The sequence below is a fragment of the Drosophila tropicalis genome, unplaced genomic scaffold (genome assembly GCF_018151085.1).
Source record: "Drosophila tropicalis isolate 14030-0801.00 unplaced genomic scaffold, ASM1815108v1 contig_704, whole genome shotgun sequence".
Classification (NCBI taxonomy): Eukaryota; Metazoa; Arthropoda; class Insecta; order Diptera; family Drosophilidae; genus Drosophila; species Drosophila tropicalis.
This window is the reverse complement of record NW_027173187.1, coordinates 16,133-30,909: the sequence shown is the minus strand read 5'-3', so window position 1 is coordinate 30,909 and position 14,777 is coordinate 16,133. Positions and strand designations below refer to the sequence as shown.

General features: G+C 42.3%; 2 protein-coding genes across 2 annotated transcripts; both read left to right on the top strand.

The window, feature by feature from the left end:
- The first annotated feature begins 11,966 nt into the window (after positions 1-11,966).
- LOC137579570 (uncharacterized) lies at positions 11,967-12,652 on the top strand. The gene is made up of 2 exons (XM_068293350.1): positions 11,967-12,069; positions 12,156-12,652. The coding sequence occupies exons 1-2, from the start codon at positions 11,967-11,969 to the stop codon at positions 12,650-12,652; spliced, it is 600 nt and encodes a 199-aa protein (XP_068149451.1).
- A 343-nt stretch (positions 12,653-12,995) lies between these two features.
- On the top strand, positions 12,996-13,958 carry LOC137579569 (uncharacterized). The gene has a single exon (XM_068293349.1). It carries the CDS (start codon positions 12,996-12,998, stop codon positions 13,956-13,958), a length of 963 nt encoding a protein of 320 aa, XP_068149450.1.
- The last annotated feature ends 819 nt before the right edge of the window (positions 13,959-14,777 follow it).

The following is a 14,777-nucleotide window of genomic DNA, read 5'->3' as shown; positions in this document are numbered from 1 at the left end:
TTTTTTCTTTTTCGTGATTAGTGTTTGGTGCATTTACATATTTTTTTTGCTTTCGTCATTGCTTCTGCAGTTGCTCCCCTCATCGCCCCCATCATACCATCAGTGCTAGTGGCTTTGTTGTTCTCTCTGCTTTGTGCTTGTGCTTAGCTTCTCTCCCGCGTAATCACTTTTGTAAGGCCGCCTCTCAAAGCTCGGCTTATAACTGTTCTTGCACTCTCTGTTGTGCTGTGCACTCTAGCTGTCTCTTTGTTTTATTTGTAATTATTGATTATTTATCAAAAATTATCTTTGTGCTGTGAATTTAATTTTTCTATATATTCTTATATATATATAATTTTTTTGCCTTTCTTTCGGCTTTTCAATGGCTTGTTGTCTACCTAATTGCAAATATTCTGATAGTTTTGATGATCAGAATAGAGCAATATCTTGTTGGCTCTGCGATAATCTTATTCACTTAAAATGTGCTGGCCTCAATGGCCGCGACTACGACAAATTTTCTGGTTTGTCTGTGTCTAAGCCTGAGCTTGGCTTAATGCGCTGGACTTGCCCATCTTGTGCCAGCCAGCAGCTTGATTTTAGCCGTATGTATAGGGATCTTCGTTTAAGGTTTCTTTCTTTAAACAAACTGGCCAAACAGCTGTCAAACGAGTGTGACTCTAGCGTTCAATTATTGTCGCAATTCAAATTTGTTCCACCTTCTGGGAAATTGCACAAGAAATGTACCCTTGAGTTGCCTCGTAAGCAGTCGCCAGCTCTCTCTATTACTTCCTCTCCGATTTTACTTTCGCCTACACCATCTTCTTGTCCCTCTTTATGCTCTTCTTTTCAGATTGAAGTACCCATTACAAGCCCTGGTGTACCTCAATCTATCCCTCACGGAAACTCTGATCAATCACAGGATCATGCCGGCTCTCAATCACTTGCGGATCCCAATGCTCCTCCGCCTCCACTAACTGTAGTGCCTCATCGCAAACAATTTTTTATGTGGGATGTGGATTTGCGATGTGCATCAATCCCACTGTACACGAAGACGAGAGACGAGACGACGATCAAAGAGAGAACGTGAGCGTGTAAGAAGAGACGATCAAGAGGGATGACGAACGAATGAGAGATGACGACGAGAGAGTTGGTTTTTGCGCGTCGAACAAGACGGACGTGTTTTGAGGTCTTGCGTCATAGTCGGATGCAAGGTCAAGTCGAGTACCATAGACGGGTACTATAAGTCGAGTGTCAAGGCCGGACACTAAAAGTCGAGTACCATAGACGGGTGCTATAAGTCGTGTGTCAAAGTCGGACACTAAAAGTCGATCGCCAAAGTCGGGCGTGAAAAGTCGAAGCGTCATAGACGGACGCCAAAGTCGAGCCGAGCCAAACGTAGATTGTCATTTAGCATAGTGTAATCTCTATGAAGTCGTATTATCATGTAAACCCCCTAGACTATAATTATATCATAAATAAAACCCCACATATTTTGGGTGGTCAAGTTAGAGTGGTTACAAAAAGAGTTTCACATATTTTGTCGCGATAGATAGAGTGCGGGATACAAGAGACTACCTCACATACATTTTTTGTGCGTTCGTGCGGGAGAAGAGTGAAAAAAAAAAAAAAAATAAGTGATTTTTTTTTTCTCGAACAATCGTGTCGTATTAAGTCGGTCCTGCTCTGCTAGTGGTGAAATTAAAAAATTAACTATGTAGTGTTTAAATGATTTAATAAGTGATACTCTGAAAACGAGTAAAGCAGACAATATCAGAGCATTGCATAAATTTATCTATGAGAGCGAGGGAGATAGAAATAACCGCAAAAGAATTCGAGAATTTTCTGGTTTTGATTTCGATGAAACGAACGCAAAGTACGAAGCAAAGGCGGAATATGTACGACGAAATTTGACGAACAGTGATCTTGTTTCGATTTGCAATGTATTGGGAATCAAGTACAGTGTCGACGACCTTGCATTGCATATTTTCATGAATTTGAAGCTGAACAATTTGTTGGCATCACAAGACGAAGACGAATCAGACGACGAAGTAGGTGATGAAATAAACGACGAGACAGATCATGAATCGGTAGCTACAGAGAGGAACGTAGCAACAGAGAAAAATTGGAGGAACAGGCCGCACGAGAGAGCAAGCGAGAACGACAACGATGAGTACAGAAGAATAAACGAAGAGAGAGATAGAATGATGACGCCGCGTTTTGCCATTAGTTTTCGCGACGTGGAAGAGAACATTCGTATTTTTGACGGCACTAATACTATTGCAGTAGAAGTTTGGATTAACGAATTCAATGAGCAAGCAACGTTGATGTGTTGGAACGATTTCCAAAAGTTTCTGTTCGCGAAGAAGGCGTTAAAAGGCATCGCGAAACTGTTTGTCTTGAGTGAGAGAGGAATAAATTCGTGAAACTCTCTCGAAAAAGCACTGTTGAGTGAATTCAAATCGTGCGTGAGTAGTAAAGACGTACATGAGCAACTGATGAAAATGAAGCGTAAAAACAATGAGTGTGTTTTTGAGTACTTTAACAGAATGAAAGATGTAGCTTCACGTGGACAAGTAAAAGACGATTCATTAATAGAATATTTTATTGACGGCATTGATGAAAAAAAGTGAGAATAAGTCGATTTTATATGGAGCGAAAAATTTAAATGAGTTTAAAGAGAAATTAAAGCAGTATAAAACAATGAGTGAAAAAGAAAGTAAGAAAGACAATGGTAAATACAAAAACGACGAGAACAGTGCAAAAGTGAAAGACAAAATGATGAAAAGAAATAATAAAGATGTTCAAAACGATGTTGTGTGTTACAATTGTGGAAATAAAGGACATTACTCGAAAAATTGTGATGATAAAGAGAAAGGTAGAAAGTGCTACAAATGTAATGGATTTGGTCATATAGCTAAAAATTGTAATAAAAGAGATATGAACAGTCAATTTGAACCGAACACAAGAAGTTTTAAGTCGAAAGAAGAAATAACCCGTAAAGTTATTAAAATTGACAACATTGAGTGTAAAGCATTGTTCGACACCGGAAGTAAATTTTGTATCATTCGCGAAGATTTGTATAAACGTTTGAAACAACCCGAGTTGAGTATTTTTGACGGGTTTCTAATTGGATTCGGTGGCGGAGAATCAAATAAGATAAAACCAATTGGACACTTTGTGAATTCCATTTTGATTGACGACCATACGTTCGTGTTAGATTTTCATGTAGTTCCGATTAGATTGTTAGATGTCGAAATGATCATAGGCGAGGAATTATGTTTGCAAGCTGACATTATATTTAGTCGAAATGGTGTAAGAGTAGAAAAATTCGAAAAAGAAAGTGATGAAATAAAAATTCTAAAAATTGATGTCGCGAATAATAAAGATGAACTTGATATAGACGAATGTGCAAGCACAAGTGCTAAAAAAGAGGTATTCGATTTGATATCTAATTATCAACCGGTAGCAATAAAGACGACCAATGTTGAAATGCGAATTATTTTAAATGATGACAGTCCGATATTTGCGCGACCCCGTAGACTTGCATTTAAAGAGGCAGAGTTCGTGAACGAGAAAGTCGAAGAATGGTTGGTAAAGAAGCATGACGATTCCTACAGGCTCTGTGTCGATTTTCGCAAAATAAACAAGGTATGTGTGCGTGACCATTATCCATTGCCGCTCATCGAGGATCAGTTGGATCGTTTGCAAGACGATACGATTTTTAGTACCATTGATTTGAAGAACGGATTCTTTCATGTGGCAGTTGCAGAATCTAGTCGAAAGTATACGTCGTTTGTGACCCACTGTGGTCAGTACCAATTCAAGAGGGTTCCGTTTGGATTTACTAATTCGCCTGGAGTATTCCAAAGACATGTTAATGCAATATTTCGGCATTTATCCAAGAGAGGCATTGCGCTGCCATACGTTGACGATGTTATCATTTTGGCCAGAGATGAAGTTGAAGCTGTTAAGAATCTAAAAGAGGTAATCGTAACCTGCGAAGAGTATGGTTTAGAGCTAAACCTGAAGAAGTGCCATTTTTTAAAGAAAAGAATACAATTTTTGGGGCACATTGTCGAGAATAAGAAGATATATCCATCTCCAGATAAAATTGAGGCTGTTGCGAAGTTTAAAATGCCTCAAACCGTAAAGCAAGTTCAAAGTTTCTTAGGTTTGACGGGATATTTTAGAAAGTTTATTCCAAACTATGCGTGTATAGCGAAACCTCTGACCGAATTGACCAAGAATGCATCAAAATTTGTCTGTGGTCCTGAAGAAGAAAATGCAGTACAGATCTTGAAGAAGTTACTAACTGAGAATCCAGTCTTAAGCATCTACAACCAGTCGTACGAATCGGAAGTCCATACTGATGCATCTATCGAAGGTTTTGGAGCAGTTTTACTACAAAGATGTCCAGACGACGGTGAACTCCATCCCGTATACTACATGAGTCGAAAAACCACAGACGCACAGCGAAAGTATAGCAGCTATGAATTAGAGATTCTCGCAGTCATAACAGCGTTAGAAAAGTTTAGAGTTTATCTGTTGGGCATGCATTTTAAGCTAATCACGGATTGCGACGCATTTACAAAGACGCTGGAGAAGAAGAGCCTTTGTACCAGGGTAGCTCGTTGGGTACTTTTTCTTCAAGAATACGATTTTGACGTTTTACACCGTTCAGGTACCCGTATGAGACATGTCGACGCCCTCAGCAGATATCCAATTATGCAAATCAACGACTATGGAATCAGCGTTGGCATGAAGAAGGCGCAATCACAAGATGAGAAAATAAGAGCCATTATAGAAGTTCTGAAAGACAATTCGAAAACTTATGATGATTATTTTCTGAAAGCCGATATCCTGTACAAATTGGTCAATGACGTTGAGCTAATTGTTGTCCCAAACGTGATGCAGAAGCAGATTATTGGTCAAGCCCATAACAAAGGACATTTCGGGGCAAAAAAGACGAAAGACTTGATTTGCAGAGAATACTTCATACCGCATCTCGAGGAAAAAATCCAAAAATATATCGAATGCTGTATTCCTTGTATCATCAGTAGCCGTAAAGTTGGCAAGCAAGAAGGCTTGTTGCATCCGCTTCAGAAAGATGATATTCCACTTTTAACTTACCATATTGATTTTCTAGGTCCTCTCGAGTCTACTCACAAAGACTATAAGCATATCCTGGCGGTCATAGATGCATTTACAAAGTTCTGCTGGTTATACCCAACCAAATCGACGACTAGCAATGAAGTTATTGCGAAGCTGACGATGCAAAGCACGATTTTTGGCAACCCTACGTTTTTTATCTCGGATCGGGGTTCCGCCTTTACATCCCAAGATTTTCTGAAGTACTGCGACAACGAAGGTATCAAACACGTTAAGACGACTACAGCACTTCCGAGAGTAAATGGCCAAGTCGAACGTTTAAATGCGATTATCATTCCTGTTCTGTCGAAGTTAAGCGTTGATGATCCGACGAAGTGGTATCGACATGTTAGCAAAGTTCAGCAGGCTATCAATTCGACGTACACCAGAAGTATTGACACTTCTCCATTTGAGTTACTAACTGGCGTAAAGATGAGGACCAACGATGACCATAAACTGAGAGATCTTATCAACCAAGAGACGAAGGCAATATTTACAGACGATAGAAGCGAGCTCCGTGCCAAGGCGAAGGCACACATCTCCAAGATCCAAGACGAAAACAAGAAGTACTACAACCTACGTCGTAAGCAAGCTCGATCTTATGATGTTGGCGACCTGGTTGCAATTAAGAGGACGCAATTTGGGAGTGGTCTCAAATTAAAACCGAAATATTTTGGACCCTACCAGATTAAGAAGGTGAAGCACAACAACGCATACGATGTCGAAAAAGTTGGCAGGTGCGAAGGGCCTAAAGTGACGTCAACATGTGCAGAGTACATGAAGCCCTGGAGCCTAAACCGAGACGACGAGGAAGATGACCCAGCATTCGGGTCGAATGCGTAATCAGAATGGCCGAATGTGGGATGTGGATTTGCGATGTGCATCAATCCCACTGTACACGAAGACGAGAGACGAGACGACGATCAAAGAGAAAACGTGAGCGTGTAAGAAGAGACGATCAAGAGGGATGACGAACGAATGAGAGATGACGACGAGAGAGTTGGTTTTTGCGCGTCGAACAAGACGGACGTGTTTTGAGGTCTTGCGTCATAGTCGGATGCAAGGACAAGTCGAGTACCATATAGGGTACTATAAGTCGAGTGTCAAGGCCGGACACTAAAAGTCGAGTACCATAGACGGGTGCTATAAGTCGTGTGTCAAAGTCGGACACTAAAAGTCGATCGCCAAAGTTGGGCGTGAAAAGTCGAAGCGTCATAGACGGACGCCAAAGTCGAGCCGAGCCAAACGTCGATTGTCATTTAGCATAGTGTAATCTCTATGAAGTCGTATTATCATGTAAACCCCCTAGACTATAATTATATCGTAAATAAAACCCCAAATTTATTTCTAGGCTTGCTCCAGATACTTCTGAGTCGTCTGTCGCAGCTTACATTGGTAATATTTGCCCTGCTAAGGTTTTAATTCAAAAGTTTAAGTTTTCTAGGCCTCGCGAAATCTCCTCTTTTAAAATTACAGTACCAAATGAGTACTTCTCAGCTATGGTTGACCCTAATTTTTGGCCAGAGGGCCTAGTTGTACACGAGTTTGCGCCCAATAAGCGCTCTCGTCCTTTGCCTGTCCACCTTCCTACTTTATCTTCTGCTTCAAAAAACTAATAACGTCTAGTCTTTGCATTCATTATCAAAATGTAAGAGGACTTCTTACCAAGCTGTCGAACCTTTTCTGTGATAGCCAAACCTTTTCAGCTGACATATTAGCTTTCTCTGAAACTTGGCTTAACTCCTCTGTTTTAGATAATGAAATTCTTTCTAATAATTTTATTTCTTATAGGCTTGATCGTGTTGGTCGTCGTGGCGGTGGAGTTCTCATTGCTGTAAACTAGAATCTGTCTTCAAGTGTGGTGCCGATTGATCTCCCCTTAGGTGTTGAGTTTATTTGCGTCGAAGTTACATGTTCTAACTTTAGCCTATATATCTCCTGTTCATATATTCCTCCAGCTTCTGATATCATGATCTACGTGCACCATGCTTGATGCTTTGCAAACTATTTTTGGTCGTCTTAAAGATCGTGATGTTCTTATAGTTTTAGGTGATTTTAACTTGCCTAATATTTCGTGGCTTGTTGATGATAATCTATCTTTCTTAATTCCTTCATCTCAACATGTTTTTCTTGATAGCCTACTTGAATGTCCACTATATCAGTTGAATTCTTTCCTTAACTGTTCTAAAAGAATCCTTGATCTTGTTTTTGTCTCTGATCCCACTGTTAGTGCTGTATCGCAAACACAGCCACTAGTGAAACCTGAAGATCCTTATCATCCTACCTTTGAAGTTACTATTTCTTACAATTCCGTTACTAATTCATTTAAAAACATCTCAAATTCTCGTCGTAGATGTTTTCGTAAAACAAATTTCAATCTTCTTAACAGCCTTTTGATTGGTCGTTTCTATTTGAGTGCTGCGATATAGATTGTGCAGTGAAGTTTTTCTATTCTGCTCTTAATTCTCTAATTGATAAATGCGTTCCTTATGTGAATGTCTCTACCGTCTCCAGCTCGCCAGTCTGGTTCACACGTAGGCTCTCTAATCTTCGTAACATTAAATCGAGATATTTTAAAAGATTTAAAAAAAACTGGTTCGCGACTTGACTATGCAAATTATTGTATAGCCAAATCTCAATTTTGTCTTTTAAATACTCAATGCTACAACAATTATCTCGTTCGCTGTAAGGCTGAATTTTATAATAACCCCAAAAGATTTTACAACTTTGTCAATTCCAAAAGACGCTCTAATGTACTACCTTCCACCTTCAGACTTAACGACCAGTCTGCTAATAATGATTTAGATATTGCAGATCTGTTTGCTAAATTTTTTCAGTCGACATATTCTACTACTGTTTCGGATCCCACACCCTATCCCTTTTCAATCCCACATTTAAATTGTATGTTTTTTTCCCAGTATTACTGAAGACTGTATTCTCTCTAGCTTGTCATCTATGAAGTCTTCCTTCGTTCCCGGGCCTGATGATATACCTAGTTGCATCCTTAAAATGTGTTCTATTTCCCTATCTAAGCCTTTAGCTCGGTTATTCTTTATATCGAGTGAGACTTGTAGATTTCCTGATAATTGGAAGGAGCCATTTATTATTCCGCTTTTTAAAAAGGGTAGCAAATCGGATGTTTCCAACTACCGTGGCATTGCCAAACTTTCGGCAATACCTAAACTGTTTGAGAAAATTATTACGTCTTCTCTTCAACATCTATCCAGATCCACTATTTCTCCTTGTCATGAATGGTCGTTCGTCGCTTACCAACCTTTTAGAATTGACTACCCTTGTACACCATGGCTTCCGTAAAAAGTGTCAAACTGATGTTATTTATACTGACTTCAGTAAGGCTTTTGATACGGTTGATCATTCTTTGCTTCTCGCGAAACTTAACATCATGGGTTTTTCACCAAAATTATTGGGTTGGTTAAAGTCGTATCTTATTGGCAGAACCCAAAAGGTGTCTTTTCGTTCCTCGATATCTAAAACTGTTCGAGTTACGTCACGTGTACCCCAAGGCAGTCATCTGGGCCCACTATTATTTACATTGTTTATAAATGATTTGCCTTTGGCCTTGGCTCATTCACGCGTGCTCATGTTTGCGGATGACGTCAAGATTTGTTATTCCTATAATGATCCTTCTTTCCAACAGTACTTGCAATCAGATCTCGATGCGTTCTGTGATTGGTGCCACGTTAATAAATTACACCTTAATGCCTCTAAGTGTTCTTTTATGACTTTCAGTCGTTTGTCTCCGCTCCTAGCGCATTACTCTATTAAGTCTGTTCTGTTAGATTATGTTCAATCATTCAAAGACTTAGGCGTTATGTTTGACCCTAAACTTTCATTTAATGTTCATATTTCTTCAATAGTCAACAGAGTAAGCAGTCTTCTCGGCTTCATTAAACGTTGAGCCAAAGAATTTGATGATCCCTATGTAACAAAGGTTAGTTCGCCCTACTGTAGAATATTGCTCGCCAGTGTGGAACCCGCAATATGATGTTCACCAGCGTAGTATTGAATCGGTACATAAGCAATTCCTTAAGTTTGCGCTACGCGGTCTAAATTGGGACCCGGGTCTTCGCCTACCTTCTTATTCTGACAGACTTCTTCTTATTAATCTTCCTTCACTTTATAACCGTAGGCTTGTTTTTGGCATTCTCTTTTTCCATAAACTAGTCAACGGCGAAGTCATTTCTACCAATTTACTAGATATGCTGTATTTTTGTGTTCCCTCACGTCGGACCAGAAACTTTTTTCCTATTCACCTTAGTAGATGTCTGACTAACTACTCTCTTCACGAACCTCTTCGTGTTCTTTGCCAATCTTTTAACAACCTTTCTCACCTTATCTCTCCTCATCTTTCTGTCACTTCTCTTCGCGCTATACTTTTTAATCATCTACAGCGAAACCAATGAAAATATTCTGGACTTGGATTGGCTGCAACCCATCCCTGGCTCCTTGTGCAAATAAAACACCTCCACCGGGTCGGGGATGTTTAGTTGTGTACAAAGCTAAGCTACCTTCTTCATTTAATTACTATCTGTCTTTAGCTTAAGCTTTATCGTCGACTGCTGTTTTAGTTGACGTAAATAAAATAAATAAATAAATAAATATTTTAACCAAAAACCACCTCGAAAGTTCCCCGGCGGCGATAATTCTCCTTTACGCGTCACCGTTTCTTACTCTTCTTTGATATATACATTTTTTATATTTTCTGAACCCTCCCTTGCAGAATTTATTATAAATTAAATAAAATATATATGTATATACGCATTGGTCAAATTGCATGTCCACATCGTAGTCTATCGGTTTACCGTAGCCATCCTCAATCAGTATCGCGTAACCTACTGGGCAAACTCCGAGATCCTTTAGCTGGTTATCACTTATACTACGACTCCGAGTCTTTACTAACATACTAGCAATGGGCGTTCATTGGATAAATCATCGTCGCAAAGCCGAATTGGAAGTCCTTTGTTACGAATTCGAATTAGGTACCGTTGGAATAATAATAAAAGAACTAAGAAATCGGTTCTTATAGTTCTTTCTACCCCCACGCTATTTTGAGAAACTAGAGGATAGTATACGCGCTCGAAAGCAACGCCATCAGGAACCATACAAGGAGTATCTAGTAGACCTTCGTTTGATGATGAAGAGAGCTCATTACTCGACGTTACAGGAACTCGACCGGATCTACGAAAATCTTTTACCAGACTACAAGCTGTATACCCGACGAAATGATTTCCAAACGTTACCCGGCTTAACCAAGTTGGTGGTAAATTGTGAGACAATTCGATTGGAGCAAGGCAGCGAGGACTCAGCGCATGCTTGGAAAAGGAGCAACGCCGTTCAGAGTAAGCCCGTGGATCATACGCCTTCCAGCCTAAACGGGACTGCTATATGTCAACTTTCCGAAGCACTAGCTTCGCCAGAACAATCATCCAGTATGGAACAGAAGACACTAGAGCCGGAACTTCAAGCGGTTCTTGACGCGGAAATCACTAAGTTCGACGGGCTCAACGGCGTTACCCAAATAGCACAACATGTCATTGTATTGAAGCACGACCGACCCATGAAGCAGAGGTATTATCCCCGTAATCCGGCCCAACAACAAATTATCAATGAAACCGTAGACGCACTGCTGAAGAAGGACCGTATTGAACCATCCAAAAGCCCTCACAGCGCACCAATCGTGTTGGTAGGTAAGAAAACCGGTGACACTCGCATGTGTATAGACTTTCGAAAACTGAACTCTCAGTCAGTACGTGACGCATACCCCTTGCCTTGCGAAGTACATTTCTACTCTAGATTTAAATAGCGGATATTGGCAAATACCCTTAGAGGTCAAAAGTAGAAAGTGTACAGCCTTCACAGTGCCCGGACGCGGGTTATTCCATTGGAAAGTCATGCCCTTCGGCTTACATTCCGCATCCGCCACGTTCCAGAGAGCTTTGGATAGTCTGATTGGACCCGAAATGGAACCACATGCCTTCGCGTACGCAACCTCTCACAAGTTTGTAAAGAAAGGTTTGAGTTGGTTTTGGAACGTGGAGTAACAACAGGCGTTCGATGCACTCAAGACACGTCTCACCACTGCCCCTGTCCTAGCTTGTCCAGATTTCGCTGTAAAGTTTTGCTTACAGACGGATGCCAGCGACGTTGGTCTCGGCGCAATGCTCACTCAGAGTATCGACGGTACAGAAAGAGTCATTGCGTACGCTAGTCGACGTCTCTTGAAGGCGGAAGAAAACTACTCGACTACTGAGAAAGAATGCCTAGCGATAGTCTGGGCCATCAGGAAATATCGTTGCTATTTGGAAGGCTATTGCTTCGAGGTGATCACGGACCATTTAGCTCTCAAATGACTAAACTCGATAGAAAATCACACGGGGCGTGTGACCAGATGGGCGCTGGAGTTGCAACAATACGAGTTCGAGGTACAACAATACGAGGTGTACATTGTACACCCCGATCACCACGATTCTACACCTTGGAAACTATGCGTCCCCTTAGAATTTCGACACCAAGTACTAAAGAAATGTCATGATGTGGTGACGGCTGGCCACTTGGGAATCAGGAAAACCACTTTGCGAGTGACCCAAAGATACTTTTGGCCTGGCCTCTTCCGAGATGTCGCGCGTTACGTTAGATGCTGCCTCGTCTGCTCGCAGTTTAAGCCGGCGCAAATGAAACCGGCGGGCAAAATGCTCAACCGTCAAGTCGCGGAGTCGTTCGATACCGTGTGTACTGACTTTATCGGGCCTTTGCCGCGTTCTAAGCAAGGTAATACGATGTTACTAGTTTTCTTGAATTTATATAGTAAATGGGTCGAGATGGTACCACTTCGTAAGGCCACTGCAGCCGCTTTGGAGAAGGCATTTCGGGAAAGGATCTTGGCCCGATTCGGCAATCCTCGTACCCTCGTGAGCGATAACGGTACCCAGTTCACTAGCAAGCTTTTCACAAACTTCTGCAAAACGTCCGTAATTATACTCCAGCATACCGCCCCCTATTCTCCACAGCAGAATCCTACCGAGCGCGCAAATCGAACCATCAAAACCATGATTGCACAATACCTGGAGAATGGGCAAAATGGCTTCCAGAAATAACACTAGCGATCAACTCAAGCGTCAATGACACCACCGGATTCAGTCCAGCCTACATCATATTAGGGCGGGAACCCCGTATGCCCGGCGCCCTTTATGACCAAGTAACGGATGTCGCCGGTAACGAACCCCCTAGCCCTGAAGAGCGCACCCGACGAATGGAAGATATTTTCAAGCTCGTACATGAGAATCAACTGAACGCGACCCAGAATCAAAAGAAATACTACGACCTGAGGCGACGCGACTGGCGTCCAAACATCGGGAGCATGGTCATGCTCAAGCAACATGTGCTGTCTAATGCCATCGAAGGGTTCAATGCCAAACTGGCGCATAAGTATAAAGGCCCGTATAAAATCATCAAGTTTGTTTCCAGCAACGTCGTTAGACTACAAGAAACCCAGGGGCGTGAATGACGTACCGCCGGTCTGGCTGACTTAAAGGCCTTAAATAGTGACGACGGCGAACCACCAGAACTTGGTCCTTCTGACGACATCGGCCTCGGGACACCGCTTTCCCACGGCCACCACGAGGCCACTGATTAAAGATCTTTCAAGGGGTACCACTTGTTGGTGGGTGCGCCTGCCCAACGTCCCCATCCTTTCTGAAGAGGGGTTCTTCACGCCGATGCTAGGCAAGAATTGTCTAAAACCATTGTATCTTAGTTTTAATAATAGCATTTTTGTAAACCGCACTCATAGGGCCCCGTTAGTACACTCAGAATGCAGGGTAGTTTTAACGCACTTTATATTTCACAGTATGTCACAGCAAAGAGAAGACGACGGCGATCGCGCGGCAGATATAGCCCGGATCGTCGAAGAAATGATAGCCGTATGGGAAAGGAAACATGGCCCTGTCATGCCCGTCCCCCCCACAGGCGATAGTGCAACGGAAGACCCAGTCCGGCTTTGCCGCGTAAAGTTGGCCCCGACAGACATCCCTATGGAGCGACCATCAGGGAGCAAGGGTCACCTGGGCGACCGAAAACCACCCGACGAGGCTCAACGAGTTGCAGATTCTGCCCGACCGGAGCGCGCCGTGATCCTGTCGGTGGTCAACCTCCCCTCCTTGGCACAAGATATTGGACCCTCGGAGTCTGCCGGCCCCATTCATACAGAGGAAGAGACGATCGTCTTGGCCGCAGCTACGTTCTTTGGATCAGTCCCGGTGACCGTGTTCCCCCCCAGATATGGCACTCGGACAATATCGACAAAACATGGTCACACCCCCCGCTTCCCCAAACGGAGCCCATCGTCTGGCCGGCAGAGCGCGTTTTCCAGGAGGAGATGTTCGTCCTGCCGTACCCAGGGCCGGACCCTGGTGAAGTACTCGCCGTCCCAATGGAGGACTACAGAGTCCCAGCCGCCAATGACCAGGGATCCAAGTCCCACTCTCAGTCCCACCGTGTACCGGACACCCCCTCCGCGGCCCGTACATGAGTCTTCCAAAGCCCGAGCAGACCCAGCTCCACTCACAACGAACACCCCTCCGCGGCCCGTTTGTGAGTGTCTGGAGAGACGTCCATCTCTGGCAGTCGGCCCACCTGTCAACGAGGAGATGCCTCTGGATCTCTCTTGGCCCCGCCCCCGACCAGCGCTCGCCCCAGCAAACGAGACTGCTACCACACCAACTCACGTCAGCCTTGGGCTAACGTCGCGAGGTCCTTTGCGCCAATCTACAGCAATTTATGTGCCGGAGGCCACCCCCGAGTTATGCCATTAGCAACACTTCCTATAACAGCCGACCCAAGAGGTCTACACTCCACATTAATGTAAACATAAACAATACCATTCCATTAAACATAGAGTGTCACAAGATAAGTGACCAGAAGAAAATATTATAAACACTTAGATGTAAGCCAAACCAGAATATGATTTGATTCAATAAAGCAGTCTTGATTTAACACTCAACCAGAACAGACTCAATCTTAATTGGCGCAGTCGGTACTCGAGCTCACAGCTAAAATATTGTGGAAACTTTGAACGCAATCAAAGATAACGAAACAATATAATACTGTGGAAAACAAAACATTTAGTGACAAAATAAAATATATATATTGTGGAAACTTTGGAGAAAATCTAAGCCAATGAAACAATATAATATTATAAAAACATTTTGTGACAAACAACGAAACAATATAATATTGTAAAAACACTGTGCAAACAAACAGAATTATTGTGGAAACTTAAAAAAAAAAAAAAAAGTTAACGAAACAATAAAACATACACCATTAAAATGGCACAAATTAACGAAATACAACAATGCATTCAAATGCTAACATCAATAATAATATCCAATCAAGAGATGCATTCTAATCCAACAACATGGGAGAGAAACAGCATCGAGAAGGAAACAAGGTACTTGCCGGTGTTCACTGGACAGGAGGGAACGTTACATGGTTTCATTTCGGCAGTCAACCAAATCATGGAGGAGTATGATGATAACGACCAGGTCTTCACTGTTATATTCAACACCAAAATTCAAGGTCAGGCTAGAACTATGCTTAATATTAACCCCCTACATCTTGGGCTGATTGCGAAA